The sequence below is a fragment of the Chionomys nivalis genome, chromosome 1 (genome assembly GCF_950005125.1).
Source record: "Chionomys nivalis chromosome 1, mChiNiv1.1, whole genome shotgun sequence".
NCBI classification, from domain to species: domain Eukaryota; kingdom Metazoa; phylum Chordata; class Mammalia; order Rodentia; family Cricetidae; genus Chionomys; species Chionomys nivalis.
In genome coordinates this window covers 164856354-164881885 of record NC_080086.1, presented here as the reverse complement: position 1 = coordinate 164881885, position 25532 = coordinate 164856354, and the positions used below count along the sequence as shown (strand labels likewise).

Sequence of the window (25532 nt, the reverse complement as noted above, 5' to 3'; positions counted from 1 at the left end):
AGCAAAGCCAGAGGGGCAGTGACCACCTCTGACGTCAAAACCGTGCAAAGCTGCCCCTTCACAATGAGTCATACATTTTCAAAAAGGCCGCTGTGGCTGTTAAACCAAGATCCACACGAGAACGAGTTGTACCAACAATGAACGCTAACCTGTCCCGGGGTGGCTCTTGTGTTAAAGTCTCTATATGACTTCATAGCATAGGCTAATCCAGTATGTCAGCCGCTAGGGACCAAGGGAGTCATTACTGGAGGATGGGCAGAAAGAAGACATCATGGGGCTTCTGAGGGGCAGGTAATATTTTCTTCTTGATGTTGGTGATGTTACAAGGCTATAATCAGCCTGTAGATATTCATAGGGCTGTTTCCTTTTGACTCTTTTTATTACAACTTAATTTTAATAGTTTGAAATTACTGTGGGGCTGGAGAGCTGATTCGGTGGTTAAGAGTATTCACTGCTCTTGCAGAGAACCCAACATCTACATCATGCAACTCACACGTGCCTATACACCCAGGTTTGAGGGATCTGACGCCCTCTGCTGCCTTCCTCAGGCACCTGCACTCACATGCACACACCCAAACACAAGACACACACACACACCTACACATAAATAAAAACAAACCTTTTAAAAATGACCTTGCTGCCGGGCGGTGGTGGCGCACGCCTTTAATCCCAGCACTTGGGAGGCAGAGGCAGGCGGATCTCTGTGAGTTCGAGACCAGCCTGGTCTACAAGAGCTAGTTCCAGGACAGGCTCCAAAACCACAGAGAAACCCTGTCTCGAAAAACCAAAAAAAAAAAAAAAATGACCTTGCTATCTTTCTGTTTGCTTTAAAGATCTGATTTGTAATCATGTGCATGCATGTGTATGCCTAAGTGTGCATTTGTGCACACAAGTGTGGTGACTGTAGGGGCCAGAAGAAAGTATCAGAGCCCAGCAAGCTGTAGTGACAGGTAGTTGAGCCACTGTGTAGGTGCTGGGAACCAAATCAAGTCTTCTGCAACAAATGCTCTTACCATTGTCTGCTCTGATGCAGCACTGGGGACTGAACCGAGGGCTTGGTGCATGCTGGGCAAGTTCCCTACTGCCAAATTACAAACCACCCCTAAACGTTAGGAATTATTTAACATACATATATCATTTCAAAAACTAAAGTTGCTAACTCCTTCAAATACTTCTAAAAATTCTGACATAGTTTGAAAGCCACATAACTACACTGATCCCCCCCCCAGCCCCACCCCCTAAAAAAACAACAAATTACTCCAACCTGCTACCCTTGGTTGTCTTTAAGAAAGGAAAATGGTGCTTTTATGTCTGGTCTACAGAGGGAGTTCCAGGACAGCCAGCGTTATTACACAGAGAAACCCTGTCTTGGGAAAAAAATAAAAAGGAAAATTGAGCCATAATCTGGTCATCAGACAGACTCCTGTAAAAGCTCATGGAAGCCACATCTCAGGTCTGACTTACAGCTAAAGGCCTTACGGACCCTGAGCGTTAAGAGTCACTTCCATTCCCACGCAGCTGGCAACCTCAGCGGGCTCCTTCTGCTCTGAAAGAGACACGTATTCCAGGGGTTTCCACGCACCGCTGTAGAGTCAGGTCTGCTGCTGTTCACGGAGGATGCCCCTGCGCACCTCCCCCGACCCCCACCCCCACCCCAGCTCCTGGACACTGGCTTTTCCCAGAGCTGAAACCACACACTCCCTCAGATTCCAACTCCTTCCTGGCTGAAGGTACTCGCACCGTCTCACATGAAATAGCTAACTCCTTCACCCTCGCTTTAGCCCACATCACCCCAGCTACATCTCTGCCAATTCCCTGTTCGTCCTCAAGATCTGGTGTGCCCACGCCCGGCCCCAACCTGCATACTCCCTATTTCCTGAATCCCACAAGGCACCACAGAATGAAGCCGCAGGATGCTCGACTCCGCCCTCCTCCCTCCATAGGCTCCTCCTCTCTCCTCCCACAGCTCTTTCTTCCCGGCTGTTCCCTTTTTTAAAAATTTCTTTCTTTTTTTTTTTTTTTTTTGAGGCAAAGTCCTGAAACTAGTTCTATAGACCAGGTTGGCCTCGAACTCACCGAGACCTGCCTGCCTCTGCCTCCCGAGTGCTGGGATTAGAGGCATGCGCCACCACCACCCAGCTCCCCAGCTGTTCTTACTCCTGCTCCCTGCTCTGTATGTTTCCTTGAATGAGTCACTGAGAAATCTGCACACACGACCTGGCCGTGACCCTGCTTCTGTCACCCATGCAGCTCGGCAACGCACCAGGTGGAAGAGAAAGCCTGTTTTCCCTCGCAAAACTGCGAACTCAAAATGAGCAATTTCCATAAAGCCATTCCCTCAGGATCATCTGGAGCCAGTATGAGTTCATAAAATGCTAAGCTGCACAAACCTCTAACGTGGTGGGAATTCTATCATCATGATGAGCAAATTACACAGGAAACACACAGCATACATGTCCACACAGGAGTCAGGAATTTCAAGGAATTTCATAAGCCAATGGTAAAGCCTTACCTTTCCAAACATTACAGAATTACCTTGTGTTCCCCTAAGCACCCTGGGGCTGAAGGGGTGGGTCAACGGCTAAGAGCACTTGCTGTACTTGCAGAGAACCCAGATTTGTTTCAGAGGACCCAACACGCTCTTCTGATCTCCATGGACACCAGGCACACACAGGTTTCACATACATACATGCAGACAACACTCACACACATAAAAGAGAATAAATAAATCTAAAAAAAAAAAAAATCAAAGAACAGCCTTTGTTGGGCTGGGTGTGTAACAGGTAGAGTTCTGAGGCCAAGAGAAACTTGTTCTATCCAGCTAGTTTCAGGTCAGTCAAGGATACATGATGAGACACTATCTAAAAAAATCAATACATACAAACATACATGCATAAAGGACAGCCTCTGTGGTTATACAGGCTGTGCTAGGATCTCCACTGACCCTGGAAACAGGAATAGAACACCCAATTTGCAAGGATTATTACCTAGATTAAATGAGATAGTGTACAATTAATCCTAGCTGGTGAAAAATAGGGAAAGGGGTACAGCAACTGCCTAATGGGCCTCTTTTAGCAAAATATTTACACACTAATGTTGTTCAAAAGTTGAAACTGGCACTCAGCCCTGGAGACTAGCTCTGTTCTCACTTGTTACTCTGACCATCTTGTTTGCTGAGACAGGGTCTCTACATACCCCTTGCCTGTTCTGGAACTCTCTATTTAGACCAAAATGGCCTGAAACTCACAGAGATTTCCACCTGCCTCTGCCTTCCAAGTGCTGGGATTAAAGGCATGCACCACCATGCTCAGTCTTTTGGTGATCATCCTAAGAAGACAATCCAAACAAAGAATTCTGGAATATTCTAAAAAGCCACCAAAAAAAAAAATTAAGCTGAAACCCTCAGTAAGTAATGCCTAATAACGGCTGGCAAGCTGACTTGGCAGATAACAGCACCAGCCTTCAATCATAACGACTCTAGTCTGCTCCTGGGCCCCCAGCACAGGGGACGAAGAGATGCCTCCAGCAAGCTGTCTTCTGCTGTCCACACACGCCCGGCACAAACACCTGTACACAGCTGGAGAATGCCTTCCATTCAGCTGTTCTGGTTAGGAGAGGGCTTTCGTTCTGTCTTGTTTAGTTTTGTTTTGGGGAAGTGTGCCTCACGTCCCTGTCCTCAGGCCTCCACTTCCCAAAGTGAACCGGTAAAAACCCAGGAGAGCATTGTCAGGACACAGAATACCGGAGTGGAGTCTGAGCGAGATTCTGGCAGGAGTGACAGGATCCACCCAGAGGGGAAATGAGCCAGTGACCCCCTAAGGCCCCTTCCTAATGCTGAGACCCTTTAATGCAGTTCTCATGTGGTGGTGACCTCCCCCAACCATAAAATTATTTTCGTTGCTACTTCATAACTATAATTTTGCTACTGATATGAATCATACTGCAAATTTCTGATATACAGGATGTCTGATATGTGACCCTGTGAAAGGGTCATTCGACAACCCTAGTAGGGTCATTACCCCCAGGTTGAGAACCACTGCTCTTAGACAAGACAGTATCAAGTGTTATTACTGCAAAGTCAGGCTCAGGGTCACTCAGCTGGAAAGCAGCTTCGTCTTCATCTTCTCCTATGTGCAATAATGTGGGGAAAAGCATAAAGAGACAGAATTCTAAGAGAAAGACTTTTAAAAACAACAGTCACCCTCCTGCATGAAGCACAGACAATAAATACGCATATACTAAATTACTAAATAAAGACTCTGTAATAAAATACACAAAGAAAGAAAGCCTACTGAGCAAAGAGGGGACACACAGGAACTGTGCTACATTCAACAGGGAAGGTTATGGGCTCCACATTCCTAGGAAGAGATAGGAGTTTTTCAGAAATAAAAGTTGAAGAATTTTTCCACTATTGCTACAAGCTCTCTCATCTACCTTCCTCCACGGCACAAATATGCACACGGTAAACAAAACTGAATAGCACTTATCTGGAACTTCCTTGGGATTCATCTTTCCAATGCTGCCCCCACCCCACTCTGCATGGTGACAGCTGGACCATGGGTGGCTGTGGCGGTGACAACTTTAATCCAGCACTTAGGAGGTAAAGGTGGAGAACCACAAGTTCAGGGTCAGCCTGGACTACAGAAGACCCCATCTCAAAACACAAAATGACTGCAACAGTGAGTGAGGACGCAGCCACTGTGGGTGGTGGGCTCTTGAATGGGTGATAACCTTTCTCGTTGATACAGAAAGCAAGTGATGACCCACACTGTCAATGGCAAACTTAGCATCAGCAAAATACGAACTCGCAGTCAGCAGGATTATTTCTATAATGTTACCCACGAGGGTTTTGTATCTTTAGCTTCAAATGAGGGGCAAACAAAATGAAAAACTTTGGTTGTTGTTTTTCCTCTTAAACTTGTGTCCTTATAAACCACACACAAACTTTACTCGTGCGACTATCCCCTAAACAGTACTGAGTTCCCATACGTACAGAGCAAAGCCTTCACATTACGCAGAAGCAATCTAGACAGGATATAAACGAGACTGGAGGATGCACGGGAGACACTGCTAATTGTGTGAGATCTTAGGACACTGGTGCTCACAGAGTTCCTAGAACCCGCGGCTCCCTCCCCTCCTGGACACCAGGGGACAGCGCTGTCTGTACAGCATTAGGGAGCAGCTAAGAACCTAGTGGTTACTAGATAGGTTTCTTCACGGTGCTCTGACACGAACCAAAGCAAGCCAAGGAGGAACGGTTGGTGAGACTTGCAAGTCACAGCCCATCAACTGAGAGAAGCCACGGCAGGAACCGAAGCAGTGACCATGGAGGAATGCCCCTCACCGGCTTACTTTCATGGCTTGTTCAGCTCCCTATTTCATACAACCCAAGACTACCTGCCCAGAGATAGGTCCAGCCACAGTGGGCGAGACCTCCAACATCAATCAGCAACCTAGATGATACCCCACAAACATGCCCATAGGTCACGCTGATGGAGGCAATTCCTAAACTAAGGCTCCGTTTTCCAAGACTCTGGTTTTGTGTAAAGTGAACAGAAAACTAATCAACAGGCACATGTCAAAGAAGCCATGTTATAATAACAGAAGTCAGCTCTCAGGCCAGGGGCGGTGGTGTGTCTGTGTTCCAAACACTGGGAAGGTGGCAGCCAGAGGATGAGCAGATTAAAGCCAGTCTGGATGCTCTGGTTTGCTTTCTATTGCTGTGATACACACCATGGCCAAAAGCCACTCAGGGGAGAGGAGGGTTTACTTGGCTCACAGGTCCATCAATGAGTGGAGTCAAGGAAAAACTCAAGGCAGGACCTTGAAGCAGAAACCATGAAGGAATGGAGCTTACTGGCTTATGACCAACCAGCTTTCAACCCAAGCCACCAGCCCAGGGTTGCACAGACCATAGTGGGCTGAGCCCTCCTACACCAATGAACAATCAAGAAAACACCCCACAGATATGCTACAGCCAATCTGATGGAGGCTACTCCCCCAAATGAAGTGTCAAGTGGACATAAAAATTGGCCAGCAAGATGGACTAAAGAGGGAGCCTGGCCAGATAAGGCCAGCCTGGGCTATAAGAGACTCTGTCTCCAAAATCAGATGCAAAAACAGCTAGCCAGGAAGAACAAAGACTAGGTGAAAGACGCAGAAGGCACATGCTGTATCGGTAAAGCAAGGAAGCCAGGAAGCCGGGCAGAACTGAAGTTAAGAGAGAACTGAATCCTAGGGCCTAGCGGTACATCTGTATGCTGACATATTTCTTAGAGTATGTATCTAGGTTCCTTCTGGTTTCAGAGACTTTGGGAACCAAAAGGAACACAAGTCACCTTGTTCTTGCTCAGCTCCATCCTCATTTCAAAATGCTTCCTTATTGCTTTAACTGATGTATGGAAAAGGCAAGAAGAGAGTATGGATCGGGCATCTGATGGAATACTATGCAGCCTTAAAAAGGGAACTGTGACACACCCTACATCAGGAATGAACTCGGTGACTAAAGGAAGGCACCCTACGATTCCATATCCCCAGGGGGCCACGGAAGTCACGCTCATAAAAATAGAAAGCAGAATTTGTGACTCCAAGGGACTGGAGGTATTTTAATGGATACAGAGTTCAGTTTTGCAAGATGAAAAGGGCTTGCGGAGGTACTTAACACTGCTGAACCCTGTACTTAAAAATGGTTATGATGGCAAATCTCATGCCATATGCATTTTAACCACAATTCTGGAAATCAAGTAATCACTGTAATTCAAGCTGGAAACAGTGAGAACAGAGACACTAAATACAGCTGTGGGGAAAGGAGGGTCAAGGAAGAGGCACTCTGCTGTGGAGAGATGTGCGGCCAGCTCGGAGGCTCAGGGAGGAGAGCCCCACCCACTTCCTCAGGCTCTGGTCCTTTTGTACAAACTCACGTCATGGGCCCTAGAGAAGAGTGATGCTCACCTGTTCCCTTCCCCAGGGCAGCTAAGATCCCCAGGGACACCTGCAGTGACTTCTGGGCTTTTGTCTTCACAGGTGGCCAAAGTGCTGACCCTTAATGGGCCAACACGTGCTCGTGGATGAAGGATGAGGATAACCAGACACAGGCCTGGGGGCAAGCAGTCATCTGCCCAGCTGATCTCCTTTAAAAGCTGCTCAACTACACAAACTGAGACTAAGATCCCAACGCTGGGCATGTTCTCCAACACGCTGTAACGCTTTCTGATGTACACTGACTCAGGGATTTTTTTTTCTCCTCCAAATCTACCTTTGTGATCCAACTCCTTCCTAATACTGTCCTGAAGGAAATAAACAGAAGCTCAAAGAACTATGCACAGAGGTTCATCACAGGAAGACCAATAAGATCCTGAGTGGTTTAGGAATGGCTGGGATGCAACTCAGGGCTACAGCTAGTGCCTAGCATGCGTAAGGCCCGAGGCTGGATTCTCTTATGTGCTTGCTTGAAAATATTTTAAAGCGGACCGGATGGTGGTGGTTCACATCTTTAAACCCAGCACTCGTGAGGCAGAGGCAGGCAGATCTCTGTGAGTTTGAGGCCAGCCTGGTCTACAGAGTGAGCTCCAGGACAGGTTCCAAAGCTGCACAGAGAAACCCTGTCTCAACAAAAAATTTTTTAAGCATATGAAAAACATTTACAATAAAATTAAAACCGGAAGATACAAAAATCTGTAGATAGTACAATCCCATTTCTATTTTTTGAAAAAACTCCTGTCAACTACATATGCAACATGATGCACAATATTTAAAACAGGAAGAAGGGAGTGGAGAGAGAGAAAAGCGAGAGTGGCATGAGGCTCGGATTGTCACCCCCAGAACTCAAGTTAAAACCCAGGTACAGTGGTGTCAGAGGAGGTGGAGACAGGCGGATTCCCAGAGCTCATCTGCCAGCAGGCCTAACCTAAATAGACAGCTCCAGGCCACTGAGGGACTCTCTCTCAAAAGACAAGGTGGAGGGCTCCCAAGGCCAAGAGTCAAGGTGGAGCTTAGTCTCCACACGCACATCCATACACATGCACACACGCACACACACACACCTGTGCACACGTGAACAAACATACACAAAGAGACTGGGAAGATGTGTATCAAACTATTTATGAAACAGGAACAAAGGTGGGTACTTTCTTCTAAGTAGAGCTCATAGTCCAAAGCATCTGAAAATGAGTATCATTTACAATCAGAGACTAAGAAGCTTTTCTATCTCAACAGGGGGCTCAGCGTGCAGAGATCTGTATGTCCACTATTTTCAGGTTAGACTGACCGCCAATCAATCACAGCAGTTTATGTTGGGATGAATCTGGGACAAAGATGTAGGGTGGGGTCTGACCCCATGGAGGCGACTCCTGAAGCCAAGAGAGTGATAAAGATGGATAGAAAGAGGGTGTGAAGGGGTCTAAGCGTGGATGTGGGAGGAAAGGCACTGTAGAGAGGCAGCAATGAAAGATGAAGGGTGTCCAGCTTCCCAAGAGCCATTTATCTACACAAGAGGAGCCACGGCCACACCAAGCTCACCGTGTCATTAGTTGTTCTAGCTCATTCCATCATGCAAACAATCATTTATCCATTCGGTGGGGCACTCATGGAATCACTCCTCCAAAACCCATCCATTTAACAATTCACCAGGTGCTCACTGAGGATGGTGAGCCCAGCCACACCGAAGAGGACACTGTAAGCAAGAAGAGATCTGCTCACAGGAGGTCATGGATTTAGTTGAGACGCACATGGACAGAGGGCATCTAGGCCATTCTGCTTCCACGCGCCTTGTGGGGAGGGTGATGTGTGGCCTGAGATCTTTGAGGGAGGAGTGAAACGAGGCCAACAAGGAGGGAAAGAGCGTTTGGGAAGAAGGAACAGCGTATATAAAGCACACAGGCATTACACAGCTTAGGAGGCTCTCCCTACGGAGAAACCCGGATTGGTTAATCGAGGGTAGTGTGGTAGGAGAGAATAGACCTGAGGAAGGGAAGCGGAAGGAGGCTGTTCCACCCATTCAGGAACACCAATGAAATAAAGATGAAACCAGCCAGAGACACTGATATCTGTGACGTCACTCTGTCCTAATGGACTTTAATGGACACACTGGTAAGGAACACAACCAAGGGACCCAGCTATGGGAATGGACAGACATTCAAAGTCACCTCACAAAGCTCAACCAACTACTTCAAAGCATGTGATTCTGAGTGCAGCTGTCTTCCCATGGTCACTTGCTGGCCCCTCCTGATCTGTACTGTCCCTGCTCTCTCCTTGATCTACCCTCTACTACTCAATCTCCCCCCGCCCCAAGCATTCACGTTTTATCGAGTCTGCGTGTAGGCAGGTACACCCTCGCACACCCGCATACGCTCCCAGCCATGGGTTGGGCACCACTCCCAAGTCGCAGCTCCCACTGCAGAACCCTGCAGAGGCTCAAACAGAATGATAAGCAGCTGACACACACCCCGTTAGGTATGCCCGACAGTCAGCCTCCGACTCCTACAGCCTCCTGCATCCTTACACTGTGGGCCCTGGAGCATCCTGTCAGAGCCACAGAAGTAGAAACTGATACATATATGAATATTTATGTAACTTACCAGCTGTCAGGTTCTATGATTCGGGAGCTACTTAACAATCTCTCACACGCTCCCCATGACGACAGCCACGCCTGCGCTTGCAGTTAGAGAAGGGGCCGCTCATCGTCTGGTTCGGTGTCATGCGGCTCCAACCCCACATCAGGGAGTAAGTGCTCCTTTCCTGGGTCCAGAGAGGCCTGCTCATGCTCACAACGGAAAGCAGCCTCCTCAGGGGAAAGCGGCAACCCAAGATGACCCAAACAGACTGGCCACCCTCCAGCTGTTCCCTCAGAAAGAGGGGAACACAGAGGACACTACTGACAAGTAATACATATCTGTTCTGTCCTGCGGCCAATAATTCTCACGCATCATTCTGTATATCGTCTGAGTTTTAATTTTTTAATGGCATTTATTATTTATTGAGTGTGGGGGGTGATAACACACATCCACCATGTGGCGGTCAGAGGACAAGCTGCAGGAGCTGAGTCTCTCCTCCTGCCACACAGGTCCCAGGGACCCTACCTCACCTTGTCAGGCTCGGCAGCAAGCGTCTTCAGTCACTGAGCCATCTTGCTGAGTCCTGTTTTCTCTTTGGAATCAGTTACTTAGATGTTCTAACACTGTTTTAACCATCTCCTGGTGTCCGAGCTAAGAAAGCCTGTCTCAGTTCCGCCTAAAACTCACCCCCAGGAATCTGTTTCTGAGAACACTGTGGGTCCGAGTGACACTCTTGGTTATTCAGTGACACTGTCCTCTGTCTGACCTGGACTTCTGCCCCTGACTCCGGCTGGTCTGTACTTTCTCTCAGGAGTAGGCAAGCCTTTGCTCATTCCCTCAAGCCACAAGTGCTTCATCTGCCCAAGTTTCTCCTCTCAACCTCATGCATACTTTTTTTTATCAAGTGCCCAAGTATCCTAAAAATTGGGTGCACACTAATTAATTCCCTCGTAGCTATTTTTTTTAAATCATCTCAAGTCATGTCCATAGACAACTAGGAGCATGAAGCTTGACACTTTAAAAAAATGGCTGAAGAGATGCCCATTTAAAGGTCAAAAGACATTTCCAGGGTTCATACTGTGAGACTCCTGGAGAGCCTCTTTCCAAGTCTACAGTAGAAACGCTGGAGGCTAAGGGAAATCTGAGAGAGGAGAAACTGTCGGAGAAGCTGTATAGGAAAAAAATCATCAGACTCACGTCCTAGGCTGGACCCACAGAGGGATCAAGCCCCTGATGAGCCTTCTCTGCCATGGCATGAGGCAGCTGGTTTCCCTCGGGATGGGGACACACTGTGGTCTGGCTCTCCAGGCCTGTACCTGCTCCGTCCCCCTCTGGACTTTCTCACTCTACCCTACTTTTGAGAATCCAGATAATCCATGTTGATTCCTTCTTCTGTGAGCCATAAAAATTGCAACTGTGACCCGCTTTGTATGTGATGACTGTCACGTAGGAAGAAACAGGAGGCTGCTGGACATTGCATCTCAACAGCAGCCTTCTCCCAGTCACTTACTCACGTGACCTACACTGGTCACTTCCCTCCCCTCCTCAGGAAAGGGCTGACATTCTGTATTATTGTCTTCTGACCTCTACCTGCATGCTGTGGTTCACACACACACCCCAACCTCATGGGCACACACAATAATAACAATAACTTTAAAAAAAAAAAAAAACAATAGTCCCAAGACCAGTGTTTCTGGGAATCATTTAGAAAGTTAATATTTAACATCAGATCCTGGCACAAATGCAACATATTAATATACTGCTATTTGGGTTTTCATTTTCTTTTCCCTTAGAACTAAGAAAGCTCAGAGGGTGGAGAAAGTGTGAAAGCCGCTCACCACATTGACTGTCTTAGTTTTTTTGTTTATAATCTTTTTTTTAACTTTTATTTTATATGTATGGTGTTTTGCATGCATGTATGTCTAAATACCACATGTATGCCTGGTGCCCACAGAGGACAGAAGAGGACACCAAATCCCTGGGACTGAAGTTATAGGCAATTATGAGTCATCATGTGGTTGCTGGGAATCGAACCCAGGCCCTCCAGCAAGAGCAGCCAGTGCTCTTAACCACTGAGCCATCTCTCCAGCCCCCACTGTTGGGTTTGGAACAAGGTAATGAAGGCACTGACTTCCTCCCATCAAAACCATAAAGTTAATGAGAAATTGATTTTCTAACCAGAGGCATATCCTAATTCATGATCAAAGAAGAAGCCATCAGGAACCAACCACAGAGAAACAGCATCGTTTATGCAACATCAGGTCCACAAGGATGTGATCCAGGTGGCAGTAACCGGGGAAATGCAGGGAGAAAATGTCACCCAACATTACGGACCATTACCCTCCAGGCTGGGAGAAACAGAACACACTCTGTAAAGAGAACTTTCATTTTTCCTGAAACCATTCCTGTTAAATGTTCAATTGCTAGAACAAAACTAAATGACTGTCCATCCAATCTGTAGCTTTGGAAAGCCTGCCTTATTCATTCCTCTCAACAGACCTCCGGTCAAAACTTGTGCAGTGCCACCGGTGGGCAAGGTGCTCCCCGGGGGTCACAGACCACTGTAGCTATGGAGACTGTCTGTGACTGTAGACAGAGTTCACTCCGCCAAGCAAGCAAAACCTGTGAATGTACACCTTCGTGGGAGACACCACAGAGCCCTCTAGTAACGAGACCCAGACCACAGGCGCCTGCCTGGCTGGGGTGTGCACACCCACCCCTGGGGTTTAGAGGACTCAGTAGCTATATGGCCTGAACCAAGCAGGGGAGCCGGCTAAGGTTTGTCTTCGCTCGTGGATTAGGCACGGCAGGGTTACCTAGCTTACAGAGCTGTTCTGTAGGTGAACAAGAGCTACACTGCCTCCCACCACGCTTGGGCGGCTACTGTTGCTCTTCCCAGGACAGCTCTGGGGTTTGAGGGAGTGGTGTGCGTGTGTGTACACCTGTGTACGTACGCTGAGGTCAGAGTAGATATCAGCTGCCCTGCTCTAGTGCTCCTTTTGGGTCAGGGTCTCTCACTTAACTCGTAGCTAGGCTGGCAGCCAGCAAGCCCCAGACATCCTCCTGTCTCCACTCCCCACAGTACTGGGGTTATTGATAGAAATATTTTTTTTTTACGTGTGTGCTGGGTCCCTGGACTCAGGTCCCCATGGTCACCTCATGCTTACTCACCAAGGGCTCTTACCCACTAAACCCTTTCTCTAGGCCCTCGGCCTTGGGATTTCTACAGAAAGCCAGAGAAAGAACGCCAAAAGGGAACTTGATCAAAGACTCAAATGCCAATTCTCAATCAAAAAGATGCAACTGTAGGATGGCTCTTACCTTCGAGCGTGGCAAAGCCCAGAGATGGGTAACGGGCTGTATTTCAGAAAGAGGAAACGACACTGGCACCTCTGACTCATTGCTAGAGAGAATGCGGATTGCTTCAACTTTTCTAGAGAGCAATTTGGCAGGGCGCATCAAAATTTAATGTGTGCATACTGCCTAGGCCAGTGAGTCTATTTCTGGGAATTTATCCTACAGAAGTTACTAGAAAAGTGTGTAAAGATACATGTGCAGTGGTAACACTCAAGAGTGCAAAGCCATAAATTACAACCCATTAACCTGGTTACATTGCAGCAGAGAACATCCACAGAACCCACTAAGCCCTCTCTCTAGTGCCTCGGTCCTGGGATCTCTACGGTGGTGTGTGCAGACCCGCACTTCCCGACAACACCAAGACCCCACAATGGAGCGTGAAGTGGAAAAATGCAGATCGCCAAACGACATGTCAGATATGATTCGACCGCTTTGCACGTGTGTTCATGGGCGCTTGTACGTGTGGAAAACTAAAAAGAGAGACACCAAAATGCCACAGCAGTTGTCTGAAGTAGTAGGATGTATAAGGTGATTTTTGCTTGCTAGCTTGTAAGTCTTCCAAACCCCCTGAAGGCACACAGTGTGTAGCACGTTTTACATAGCAAATCCCACCACCTGATGACAGCCCTCTCGTGATCCTCCACTGCCAGGACCCACTTCCTCTCACATCTAATCCTTGATCCCGCCACCTCCACACTTCACACTGGTCTCCTCTGAGACCCATTCTTGGATGACTTCCTGCCGTAAGGCTTTGCATGGCCATGTCCTCTGCTGGGAACGCTGTCCCCTGAAAGACCTTCTGGCCTTGCCTTCTGCCCCCTTCAGCTTTTAATTCAAACTTTACTTTTATGGGCTGAACCAAAAAGTTCCTACAAAGTCCTCGCCCCAAGGACTTCAGAGCATGACCGCGTGTGGAAACAGCTCACCACAGAGATGAATAATTAACATGAGATCAGACACAAGTAGCTGAGTCCCTGATCCATCATGACCAATCTTACAGAAAGGTAAAATTGGAAATGACGCACAGGGAAGATGGAGCGAAGAAACTGCCACAGCTACCGGCATGACCTGGAACAGAACAAACTTCAGCACCTTCAGAGGGATCGCGGCAGCACCACGATCTCCAGCTACAGAGCACCACTTCTGCACTCTGGACACCACAGCACACTAACGCAGACACCTTGCAAAGGGGCTCCCGAGCACCCCAGACTGACTCTCTAAGTCTTCCCCTTTTCTGCCCGACCACTGATGGTATCCACCTCCGAGGGACACGTGGTACAGCCCGAGGGCCTGGCACACAGGGAGACACGCTACAAAAATGGGCAAAGGACACAGAACCAAAACACTAAGCAATGCAAGCCTGTCCTGCTGGAGCCTGTGGTCTAGTGGAGGGGACTGAGAATAAACAGACGGACAGAAACATAGGTGGTGACAGTGTCGCACACAGAAGAAAGCAGGCAGGAGCCGAGGAGCCATGAAAGGCTCTTGCTGGGGAATGCCTCTTCTGACTGTGTGGGAGCTGAGAAGAGACCCGCAGGAAGGGAAGGAACTGAAGATAACATCTGAGATAAGAATGTTCTAGACAGAAGGAACAGCAAGTACTAACTACTGCAAGCAACGCATATTGTTTTTATAATCAGGGAGGGAAACCAATAAAGCTATTGTAGCCCTTAAAACACATAAAACAAGCGAAAGCCCAGTTCCAAGGGCCGTGGAGAACAGTGGGCTTTGACAAAAGTTTCTACACTATTTGGAAGCAGGGGGATCACTTAGGTGTAGCAAAACCCTGTCACAAAAAGAAAGAAAGGAAAAAAGAAGGAGGGAAGAAAAAAGAAAAAAAATTAAATTCTATTTAGCCTCTATGCAGACCCAGGATGAAAACATCAATCCTTCTGTACAGCTGTCTTGCCCAGCCCAGGCCCCAGCCAACAGTGGCCCAGGAAAAAGCCCTCAACCTCAATGACCTGAGGAAAGAAGGGAGGAGAGATCAGGTCAAGTGAGACAAGGGAAGGCAGTCCTGAAGTCCTGGAGATCTCTGCTAGAACCGCAGGATGCTGGGAAACCTTGTTACCACTGCCCTGGCCAGCAGCTGCTGACCTGCTCCCAACCCATCGCCATCACCTGACTCTGACTGGGCTTCCCAAGGCCACCTCCCACTTGCTTAGGCCACAGAGGCTCAGCGTGATGGTCACTCCATCATAACATAACATAAAACATGACGCAACAACCAGGCCCCACTTCACCAACACTGTCACTTTGTAAACAACCAATTCCTAAACACTTCCCCTTAGGAAACTGACACTCTGTAACTGTACACAGCTCTCTATGCTCCGCCTCCCAGGCCCAGGCAACAACCGCTCAGACAGACTAAAACCTAAAACTTCCACTACACCCAGCACCTCGCCCAGGGAGAACTGTCCAGCATCTGTCCTTCCATCCTTGACCGGTGTCAGTCACAGTTCCTGAGGTCCACCTATGTTACAGTTACCGTGTGCCACAACTTCCTCCCTCTTGGGAGCTGAAGACACACCCACACCCGCTGGTCACCACTGGTCTGTGTCCCCACACCCGCTGGTCACCATTGGTCTGTGTCCCCCACACCGCTGGTCACCATTGGTCTGTGTCCCCCACACCCGCTGGTCACCATTTGTCCCCCCTTATCTACAATCCTTAACGCCTAGCCCACTTGACTCTGGTTCACACAGCTTAGGGAATCAGGGCAGGTCATACTGTCCCCTGTAGGGAAGCTCGGATCAGCAGCAGATCTCTGACCCCATCCAATCAGACACCAGCTCGGGCTGCTATGCTCCACGCCCCCAGAAATCCGGGTGGGGCTTTTACAGTAACTTAAGGACTCCTCACTAATTAGGGAGCAATCAAAAATCTTTGCATGCACCCAAGCTCGTCAAGAAACTGCTGAGGCTTGAGCTTCCAAACCTCACGGAACACACAAATCATGTGAAGATGCCTAAAAGGTAGCTACCTCACTCGGGGCGCGCGGGGGGGGGGGGGGGGGGGGTAGGCACTGCTTTGACATGTTCAAGTGTAGCGCAGACTGGCCAATAGGTCTCTGTGACCCCAGGGTTGACCCTGAACTCCTGATCGCCCCCCCCCCACCTCCTGAGTGCTGGGATTTCAGGTACTTTCCACCAGTCCTGCCGAGCCTCTGAGTTTCTGACAGACTCCCAGGTAATGCTGATGCTGCCTGTTTGGAGGACCACACTGGAGTAGAGAGAGAGCCCTGGGCTCCTGGCCTTTGCCCAAGTCCCCTAAAGCTGACTCCATGAGACCATTTGTTCTGTATGTTTTCAGTCCCCCCCACCCCATCCTTTGAAAGCTCCCCCAGCATTTTAAAACAGACCTTCAGACTATCTGGCTCCAAAGTTAATCCCCGCACCCAAAAGGCTAAGTGATGGAGGGCTCTTTCCACAGGCCCAAACAAGAGGAGCAAAAACAAGGCCTCAGCAAGTTTCCAAATGACAGCACAGGGCTGTGGACGCCCAGCCTACCAGAGGAAGAGCGGCCTCCCCGCTAGTCCTGACCATCCCAACTCAGTGCCAGAGCCACCCGCTCATTCCCCACCAAGTCTCTGGTGGGACGAGCAGAGTGTCCCCCTGGCTGACTACCAGGACTGTCCTTCTAACTCCCTGCCTGGTATTCCGGCATTCCCCTCTTCTCCTATGGAAAGCAGAGGCATCTTCTAGGCTCCCTCCTGTTCCACCTCCGCTCAACACCTCCCTCCCTCCATGAATAGTCACTCACTCAAGGCGTCTCTGCCCCCAGAGCCGTCTGCCTGAGTCCTGAGTCTCCTCTGGTTTCCTCCTCTCTAGAATGAATTTCTCCATGCTTGCCCTGGCTCCCATCCCTTCCCACCCCTGCCCTCTCTGCCTCCCCTTCCAGCAACATCCGTCTGTCTCCTCCGGCCCCAAGACTGGCTCATGTCTACACTACCTCTTGAACTTCTTACCATCTTATTTCATCTCTTGGGCATACACAGCAAGCACACAAAGCAGGAAACACTTGCCCTCCGAAGGCCTGGGCCCTCCCCAACACTGCCACTCCCGAATTGAGAAACGGCCTCACAGAATTCAGGGTCTGCATCCATCCCTCTCCCTCTTTTACTAGCCGCGTTGGGCCACGGCAGCACCAATATGCAGAATACGCATTGCCCACTGTATCCATGCCGGGACAGTTACAGCAACCAGAACATGGGCACGGCCTAAAAGAAGTAGCACTATTCTAGGAAGTTGAAGGGCAAAGGATCTGAACAGGAAGTTCTCAAGACATAAAAATGGTCAAGAGGTCTATAACAAGTGCTCAGCATCAGTAATCATTGGGGTAATGCAAGATAGAACTGCATGGAGACTTCGCTTCACATCCGCTAAATGGCTGTCAAGAAGACCAAAGCAGAGTCCTAGGGGCAGCCACGGTACTGACTGTGGAGAGCGGAGGGGGCAGGCACTGAGAGAAAGGTCCTGCGGGAGTCAGGACCTCAGGGCACTAGGGAAGAGGGAGCAGAGGCTGACACTACCTAGCCCCAGGAGGCTGAACTGGAAACCTTGCCTCCACACCCAGGGTCTCTCAAAGTTGAACTTAACCTAGGAACTTGGCCGATTTAGATCTCAATTCAGAACATCTAGGGTGGGACCGTACAAATTCTATCTGCCAGGAGCGGATGCTGCTGTGGGATGTGAACGGCAGTGAGAGGAGCAGAAATTGTCACCGATGAGCATGGATGCTGGAAGCTGCAGGCCGCAGCGCTTGGTACCTGCAACACTGCCAACAGAGGGGAAAGAATGGGCGCGGGCTAAGCAATTGCCGGACCGCTTGAGCTACATCCCCAGGCTTTTTTTTTTCACTTTCCCCCTATTTTTGGTAGAACTTATTTATTATTCATTCGTTTTGTTTGAGTGTGTGCACGCGTGTGGGCACACGTGTGAAGATTAAAGGACAACTGTAAGGGTTAGTTCTCTCCTTTCCCTATATGGGTTCCAGATCATCAGGCTTGGTAGCAAGCACCCTCTTTCTGAGCCGTAAGGCTCCACCCTTTTTCCAGTTTTACTTGGAGGTAGAGTCCCACTTATTTACAAGGCTATTGTCATCCAAATTTTCTATTCTCCTGCCTCAGCCTCCTGAGAAAGTTGTGACTATAGGAGTGACAACCAGCAGACAGTTTTAAAAAAAAAGAAAAAACAAGATTTGGGGGTAGGATGCTTGCCTGGCACGCATGAAGCCCTGGGTTTAATCCCAGCCATGACGGTGCTGCGGGCTTGTAATCTCGGCACTTAGGAAGTCGAGGTATGAGATCAAAGTTCAAGGCCAGCCCCAACTACCTGTGTCAAATAAGCAGTCAGCCTGAGATATGTGAGGTCCTGTTTCAAAATGAATAAATAAATAAATAAATAAGTTGCTAATGCAACGAGAAGAGGAATCTGTCTGTCTTCAGCAGATCCTCGGCCTGGCATAGCTAAGAGACAAAGACAGGAATAGGCCAGTTGCATCTATACATTTCCAAGGCATCCAAAAGGGAACTTTACCTCCACCACTGACGTGGACAAGGGCTACGTATCTGTGGTCCCACAGTAAGCTATAGATAGACAAAAGGGGTGTCCTTTAGACATCAGACACCCGGATGTCTAAGCTGTCCAGTAACCCTGCCACCTGAGCACACATGAAAGCTGGGCAGTCATAACTTACAAACAGATGCCACCAGTCAGAACGGCATCTTCCTCGCTAGGAAAAGCCACCTGGTGTAATTATCACCACGGTAATTAGCTGCTGTCACTACCCAGGGCAGACAGAAAACCCCTGCTGCCTGGTCCTTGGTGACTTTTAAGAGTCCCCTGGTGAGGGTTCTGTTTTCAGGCCAGAGGGAGGCAACTTCCTGACAGAATGAAGCTGCCGCGGAGGGAGACCCAAGGCAGAGTCCTGTGACCCAGTAAAGAGAAAAGCCAAAACCAATCCCAACAGAATGGTGTAATTCAAATGTTCTAATGGTAAAAAAAGACAGCTGCGGGGCAGGAGAGATGGCTCAGACATTAAGAGCTATGGCTGCTCTTGCAGAAGACAGGGGTTCAAATCCCAGAATCTACATGGTGGCTCACAACTGTCTGTAACTCCAGTTCCAGGGGAGTTGATGCCCTCTTCTGTCCTCAAAGGCACCTGTACTCATACACTTAAAATACATAAATAAAACTTAAATAAAAAAGACGAGCATAAGACATAAAACATCTGTCTCTATTAATATTCACGTGGTGGGCTCACACTATTTAGAAAAACAGTTCCAAAGTATTAAATCCCTACAGCTGAGCTTTAAATTGGTATCATAAAGATTCCCCAGACTCTACCAAAAGATTAGAATTTAGGAAAAGATGAGCTCCAGAAATCTAAATCCTATTGTTGTTGTTTTGGGTTCTGTTCCTGTTTGTTTGAGGCAAGGTCTCACCATGTAGGCCAGGCTAGTCTCAAACTCAAGATCCCCCAGCCTCTACCTCAAGTGCTGAGATTAAAGGCTTGCAATACCACACTCTATTTCAGAAGTTTAAACTCTGAACAAGCATTCCCCAAGCCCAAATAACAGGGTGCAGGAGGTCTGGGAATCACACTTCGTATGCATTTTAATTCCCTGTTTACAATTCTAAAAGAGGTCTTACAAATACTCACCTTGAAATGACCAGCAGCTCATTAAGACAGAGAAAAATTAAACAAGCCATAGCACAAAAAGAGAAAGCAGATCTCGCTAATCACAACAACTGCACACTTCTGTGTCTCCAAATTACATAAAAAGTGGGGCCAGTGAGATGACTCAGCAGGCAGAGGCACTTGGCACTGGAGCAAGGCAACCTGAGTTTGATGCCCACAACCCACGTACAAGCAGAAGCACCAACTGGACAAAGTTGTCCTCCAACCTCCACACTCTCGCCACGGCACATACCCGTACCGACACGCACACGCAAACCCACTAACTCTTTTTCAATTATGTAAAATGTAAAAGAAGAGGCTGGGACACAGTGCTTGCTTAGCATGCACAAAGCCCTAAGTTTAACCACCAGCATGTAACTTGGGTACGGTAAGCCTGCAATTCCAGCACTCAGAAGGCAGAGGCAGGAGGGTCAGGAGTTCAAGGTCATCCTCAGCCACACGGTGAGTTTGAGGCCAGCCTGAGTTATATGAGACCTTGCCTCAAAAATTAATTAGTTGATTAATGAAATATAAAAGAAAACACATCAGAAGGGGGAATGTGATAGTGGGAACAGAGAAAAAATTCAAAGAATACAAATAGGGCCGGGCGTGGTGGCGCATGCCTTTAATCCCAGTACTTGGGAGGCAGAGGCAGGCGGATCTGTGTGAGTTCGAGACCAGCCTGGTCTACAAGAGCTAGTTCCAGGACAGGCTCCAAAACCACAGAGAAACCCTGTCTCGAAAAACCAAAAAAAAAAAAAACAAATAAAAAATGAAAATTCAACACTAAAGAAGTGTAAAACCATAAAAATTGAAACAATGTATTACAAATTTAGGTAACAAAAGTGTTTAAAATAATCAAAGGAGCCAGGCATGGTGCTGCATACCTTTAATCCCAGAACTGCTTAGGCAGAGGGAGGAGAATCTCTGTGAGTTCGAGGTCAGTCTGGTCCACAAAGTAAGGCCTGGGTTTTATAACAAAAGTCTGCCTCGAAAACAAACAAAACCTAAACCAAACACAGTGCCATCTATGAGCTGTGGGATTGTGGGTGAGCCATCCTCCCCTCCTTGCTTGACCTGGGGATTGTGCATGCTACCCAGTGCTCTACTGCTAAATCCTACCCCAAGTTCTTAGTGACTGCGTTCTCCATCTTTTATTAACTTCCAGATTCTGCGGCGCTGCCAATGTCATGATGATCATAATTCTTAAATAGCCTAGTCTCTGAATAAGGAGTGGGGTGCCATTCTCTCCTTTTCTGCTGTGAGTAGCTGGCCACCTAAAAGCACTACATTCAAAATAAGTCCCCAAGCATTTCAGATTGTCTCCACAACAGTGAAGTCAGAACCAAGCCTATAAATGTTTTCAAACGCTACAGGAAATAGAAATGGACCACAGAGCAATACAGCGCAGAGATCTCACTGAAGACTGGAATAAGGGGACCACCTGGAAGTCAACTCCATTGAGCCAAAGAGAAAGATGCTGAAGGCAGGGAACTTATCATCCAGACGCAGGAGGGACTGCTGCCTCCCAGAGGAACTGCAGACAGGATTAAGGCACCCCCTGCACCCTCAGGACAGGCCCTCAGCAAAGTCCATGCCCACACTGCTACTGAAAGTACATCACTAAGATGAGAGGGTCCTGGTGCCACCGTGTCCCAGATCAACAGCTACTGGCTATCCCCAGGCATCCCACAAGCCACCCTCCACCACGCTGGATTCCCAGAGCCTGCCATCAGGCCACCATCAAGAAGTCATCCCTGAGGACCCTCCACCCCACAGTTCCCTCAGAGTGGGTACAAATGTCCACACTTGCTTACGCAATAGCTCTGGGTTTGCAGTTGGGGCCCCGAGGCCAGGCCCTTGAAGCTGGATGCTATGCCCACTGCATCACACTCTGTGCTCCTGCCTAGAAGCAGCTGTGCAAACCAGAGAAGCCCAGTGAGCAACTTAGTGCAACTATACCTCTGTGACATCAGCTCTAGAAGAGACGGATAACTTCGCGTCTCCAGGCGGGATATTTGGATTAGGGGTAGCAGGGAAACAGAAAAGGGTCACTAGAGGAGGGCGAAGCAGTGTAGACTGACCCAGTGCTGACTTTAAATTTAGCAAAGTAACTTTATCTTCTACAGCCTCTCTAGAATATTCAGATGGCAATGTGCGTGTGGGAAACACTGGGGCCCCAGAAGCTAAGAGTATCACAGAGTCTGGAGACAGACTCTCCTAAACACCTGTTAAGGCCCTCCTCTGTAAAGTAGGAACCCTAAAACCTAAGTCCCAATGGGACTAGGTCATGTATATAAAACGCAACACCCTGCACGCATGTCAGTGAAAACAACTGGCAGCTTCGGTCCCGTGATGGGCAACTCCAGCAAGATCCACCCTTCTCTGCTGACTAAAGACGAGAGCACTCCAAAGGGCTGACTCCTCTCCTCTGAACTCTCGTGGCCTGAGACCGAGACTGGAGGTGGTAGCTTGGGCAAAGTTTCTGGACCCACTGTACACAGCCTAAAAGACCTTCTCTGTCAACCCCGCCTCTGGTGTGGTTCCCTGAGGCAGGGTTCCACCCGGCTACAGGAAATCTCTGGCAGCTTCAGCTAGGAACCTAGCCTGTGGGTCAAGAACAGCAAAGGGGAAGGGATGGATGGAGCAGTTCCTTCCACCCTCTAGCCTGCGACCTTCAGCAGGCTGATTCTGCCTTAATTTCCTCACAAGTGAGCGAAGCAGTCTCATCCTATGTCCCCTGAAGTCTCTTCCTCCACCACCCCCTTCCTAGAGCTGCTTCTAATACCCACAGTCAGGCCTCAGGGACACCTTCAGGTGTGTTCCACTTCCTCCAAGCCACTTGGCAGTCCTCTGGCCCCGCTCCCACCAGCAGGGAGGGTTCTTCTGAGCTGCTTTCATGGCTTTTCTGTTTTTCCTGAGCAGTGGGAAGACGCGTTCCACCCTAAACTGCTTCTCCCACCTTCCCTTTCCTACCCACAAAGTAGCCAAGCATGCATGTGTGTGTGTGTGTGTGTGTGTGTGTGTGTGTGTGTGCTGGGGCAATCACAGGCTTGTCTGTGTGTCACCTCAGAGATGGTCTCCAGGCCATCCTCCCAATGCACACTCAGGGCAGACAAATAAACATTTCAGAGAAACAACATGAATTAAATCATTTCCTCGACAAACAAAACCCACCCACACACCTCATAAATCATGTCTCTTAATCCCATGCTGATGAACAGTCACTAAATTGCATCTATTGTAAAACCAACCATGACTCCTTTCATGCCCTGACACTCCAGCCTCAAAATATTTTCACACTCCATTGTAATGCCTTTGTAGAGGATATACCAATAGCTAGTTCCCTGGAAAGATCCACGGCCAGGGCGCTTTCCAAGAGATTTTTCTTTGAATGTTCTTTGTGTCCTGGCGCACTGGGGGACACGGCCAGCTTGCCTGCATCTGGGGGAACACTGGCTGTTCACGGCAATGCACAACTGCTCCACAGCACACACCAGATGCACCCCTTTGCCCCAACAATAAAAGTATCCCAAAACATTCGCTACGCCACATTCACACAGCTGTGCACAAACACAATTCCAGTGCCTGCATTTTGCAAAGGAGATAAAGAAAACAGGCATCTTCAGAGCAGAAACCACCAGACCCGCCTCGGGCAACATGGTTCACGGAAGGCTAGGCTGCAGACCTTTTACCAAGACCGGCCAGGAACCGGTCGCTCTTTTCCTTTGCATCTATTCATTTCCTCCATGCTTTTATTTGCTGGGCCCAGGAAGAATGGGAAAGCATCTCCAGCAAGGAGGGCGAGGGAGCGGTGGAGAATAAAAGAGGATGGGCGGGTAGGGGGGAGTCAGAGGGTGGCGAGCGCGGCAGCGAAGGCGGGCAGGGTGGTGGCCCCGTCCCGGGGGCTCGGCGAGGCTTACCTGGGGCGCACGAGGCCGGCCGGGCAAGCAGCAGCAGCCAGAGGCCGGGGAGCAGCAACCCCGGGCGGCGGTGGCGGGAGGAAGGCCCGCAGCCGCTCCGCCCCGGCACCAGCGCAACCTTGGCGCGGGGCTCCCACTCCATGGCCACGCGTCGGTTCCCCGGCACACCGGCCTCGCGGCGTGGGCGCGCTCGGGCCCGGGACGCGGGCGGCCGCTGCGGCGGGGACTGGGCGCCTCGTACCGGCGCGCAGCGAGGCCGGCGAGGCGGGGGCGGGCCGGGCCGGATCCGCGGACAGGGGCCGCTAGCACGCCGGCCGCGCCGCTCCGCCCCCTCCCGAGCCTCGCAGCCGCTGCCGGGCAACGCACTGCCCCGCGCGGGGAGGCGAGCACCACCTCCCGGCCGGCCCGGCGCCTGCCTGCGGGCCGCCCGGCGGAGGGCGCGGCGGGTCCCGGGCCCCGCCCTCCCCCAGGACCCGCCTCTCCGGAGGGCGCGCGGGACGGCGCCGCCCCGCACCAACACAGCACCCGGGAGGCTCTGGAAGAACAGTCGGAAACCAGGGGATGCAGGCGATCGCTCGTCCAGAGCCGCCCAGGCGGAGCGGGCAGCAGGTGTGTGTGCGGGGCGGCCAAGGTCCCGGGCTGCAGAGCGGACAAAGCCGAAAGAAGTCGGGCTCTCTTCCCCGGAGCCCGCGTACACGAAAGGCTGGGGAGGGAGTGCCTACAGCTCTGCCCATCCTTTGCCCTTCCAGAGCTCTGCCACCTTGCGAAGGTGGGTCTTTGGAGAGACCTGGGCCTACTGCCCTGAGCTTCGTAGTCTTCAGAAAGGGGCTACTGAGCCCCAGACACAAACACTCACACAGAGTCTGGCCTTTTTCAAAGAAAGTAACACCAGTGAATGATGAAAAAGACAGCGCTGGGGGTTGGTTTCCAGAGAGAATAGTGGAAGGGGGTAAGAGTTAAATTTGTCTCGGTACTAAGAGCCCACCGTGTGAACTCCGAAGATGAGGAAGGTTAGAAGGTCTTGGAAGACACCACGATTTTATTTCAGAGGTTGCTCCAGCCATAATCCGAAAGCTGTGCACGAGGGAAGTATCTTGTTGACCAAGAAACTAAGACAGACAGTGGGAAATGTGAGCCATTCACGCTGGCCAAAGGATCCAGGTTGCTCTTCAGTGAGGCAGACAGACCAGGCCAGAAGGAGCTGCCCAGTCTTGCAGGGCCAACCCATCTATCTAGGCAGAGAATCAATAGTTCCTCTTCTGAAAAAGGCGGGTCAATACCTGTTAAATTTCGGGAGAAATGAGAATGTAGGTTAAAAGCTTTTGTGGCTGACCCTAATTTTTGTGCTTCATTGTGTCAACTTGTAAGCAACCCCCATAAATTGCTCTCTTGCTCCCCCCACCACCCGCCACACCCACCCACGGAGTAATCTCCCGCAGACCCAATGGAGCTTCTGCTTGTCTAAGCAAGTCTGAACCCTGATTACAGTAGCCCTGGGTATGGTCCTCTCGATCCTAGATTTTCTCTGAATTCTTTGTATACACAACTATTTGAGCACAGACCACCCACCTGGGGCAGCTCTTGACAATCTGTTATTTTTTTATTATTATTATGAACTTGGGCTTTGCCTCCTCCCACTAAATTAAAAGGAAGTTCTAACATGTTGTCACCCCCATAGGCTCTCCCATTACCCCAGGAAGATTTCATTATATATGTATTGAGAGGAACCTATGCGTAGTCTATATTCCTCAGCCTCCAGGAAGTTCCCAATTTGCCTAGACTTCTGGGTGGGGCTAAAGGAACCTCCCTCTCCATCCCCAGTCCACTCAGACCCTGCTCGAAGTAAACAAGAAAACACAACCTTGGGCTAACAGGAAGGACTCCTGGGCATCAACTCCCTAAGGAAAAGCAGATCCCTAGAATCCCTTGGTCTCCCAGCTCTGAAAACATAAAACCAACCTCTGTCAGGAACTGGGGCATTCTCTCTCAGTGTCTGGGAGTGTGTCCCCCAGGGCTCAGC

At 49.5% G+C, this 25532-nt stretch overlaps 1 protein-coding gene across 2 annotated transcripts in view; it reads right to left on the bottom strand.

Annotated features, from left to right (window-relative positions):
- The window catches only part of Kiaa1549 (KIAA1549 ortholog), a 137175-nt gene extending 113363 nt beyond the window's left edge, over nt 1–23812 (bottom strand). For both annotated transcript variants that reach the window (XM_057768903.1, XM_057768911.1), the window contains exon 1: nt 23513–23812. In XM_057768903.1, coding sequence (XP_057624886.1) covers nt 23513–23654 — 142 coding nt within the window. In that variant the 5' untranslated portion in view covers nt 23655–23812. The remainder of the gene's footprint in view (nt 1–23512) is intronic.
- Between the last annotated feature and the right edge of the window lie 1720 nt (nt 23813–25532).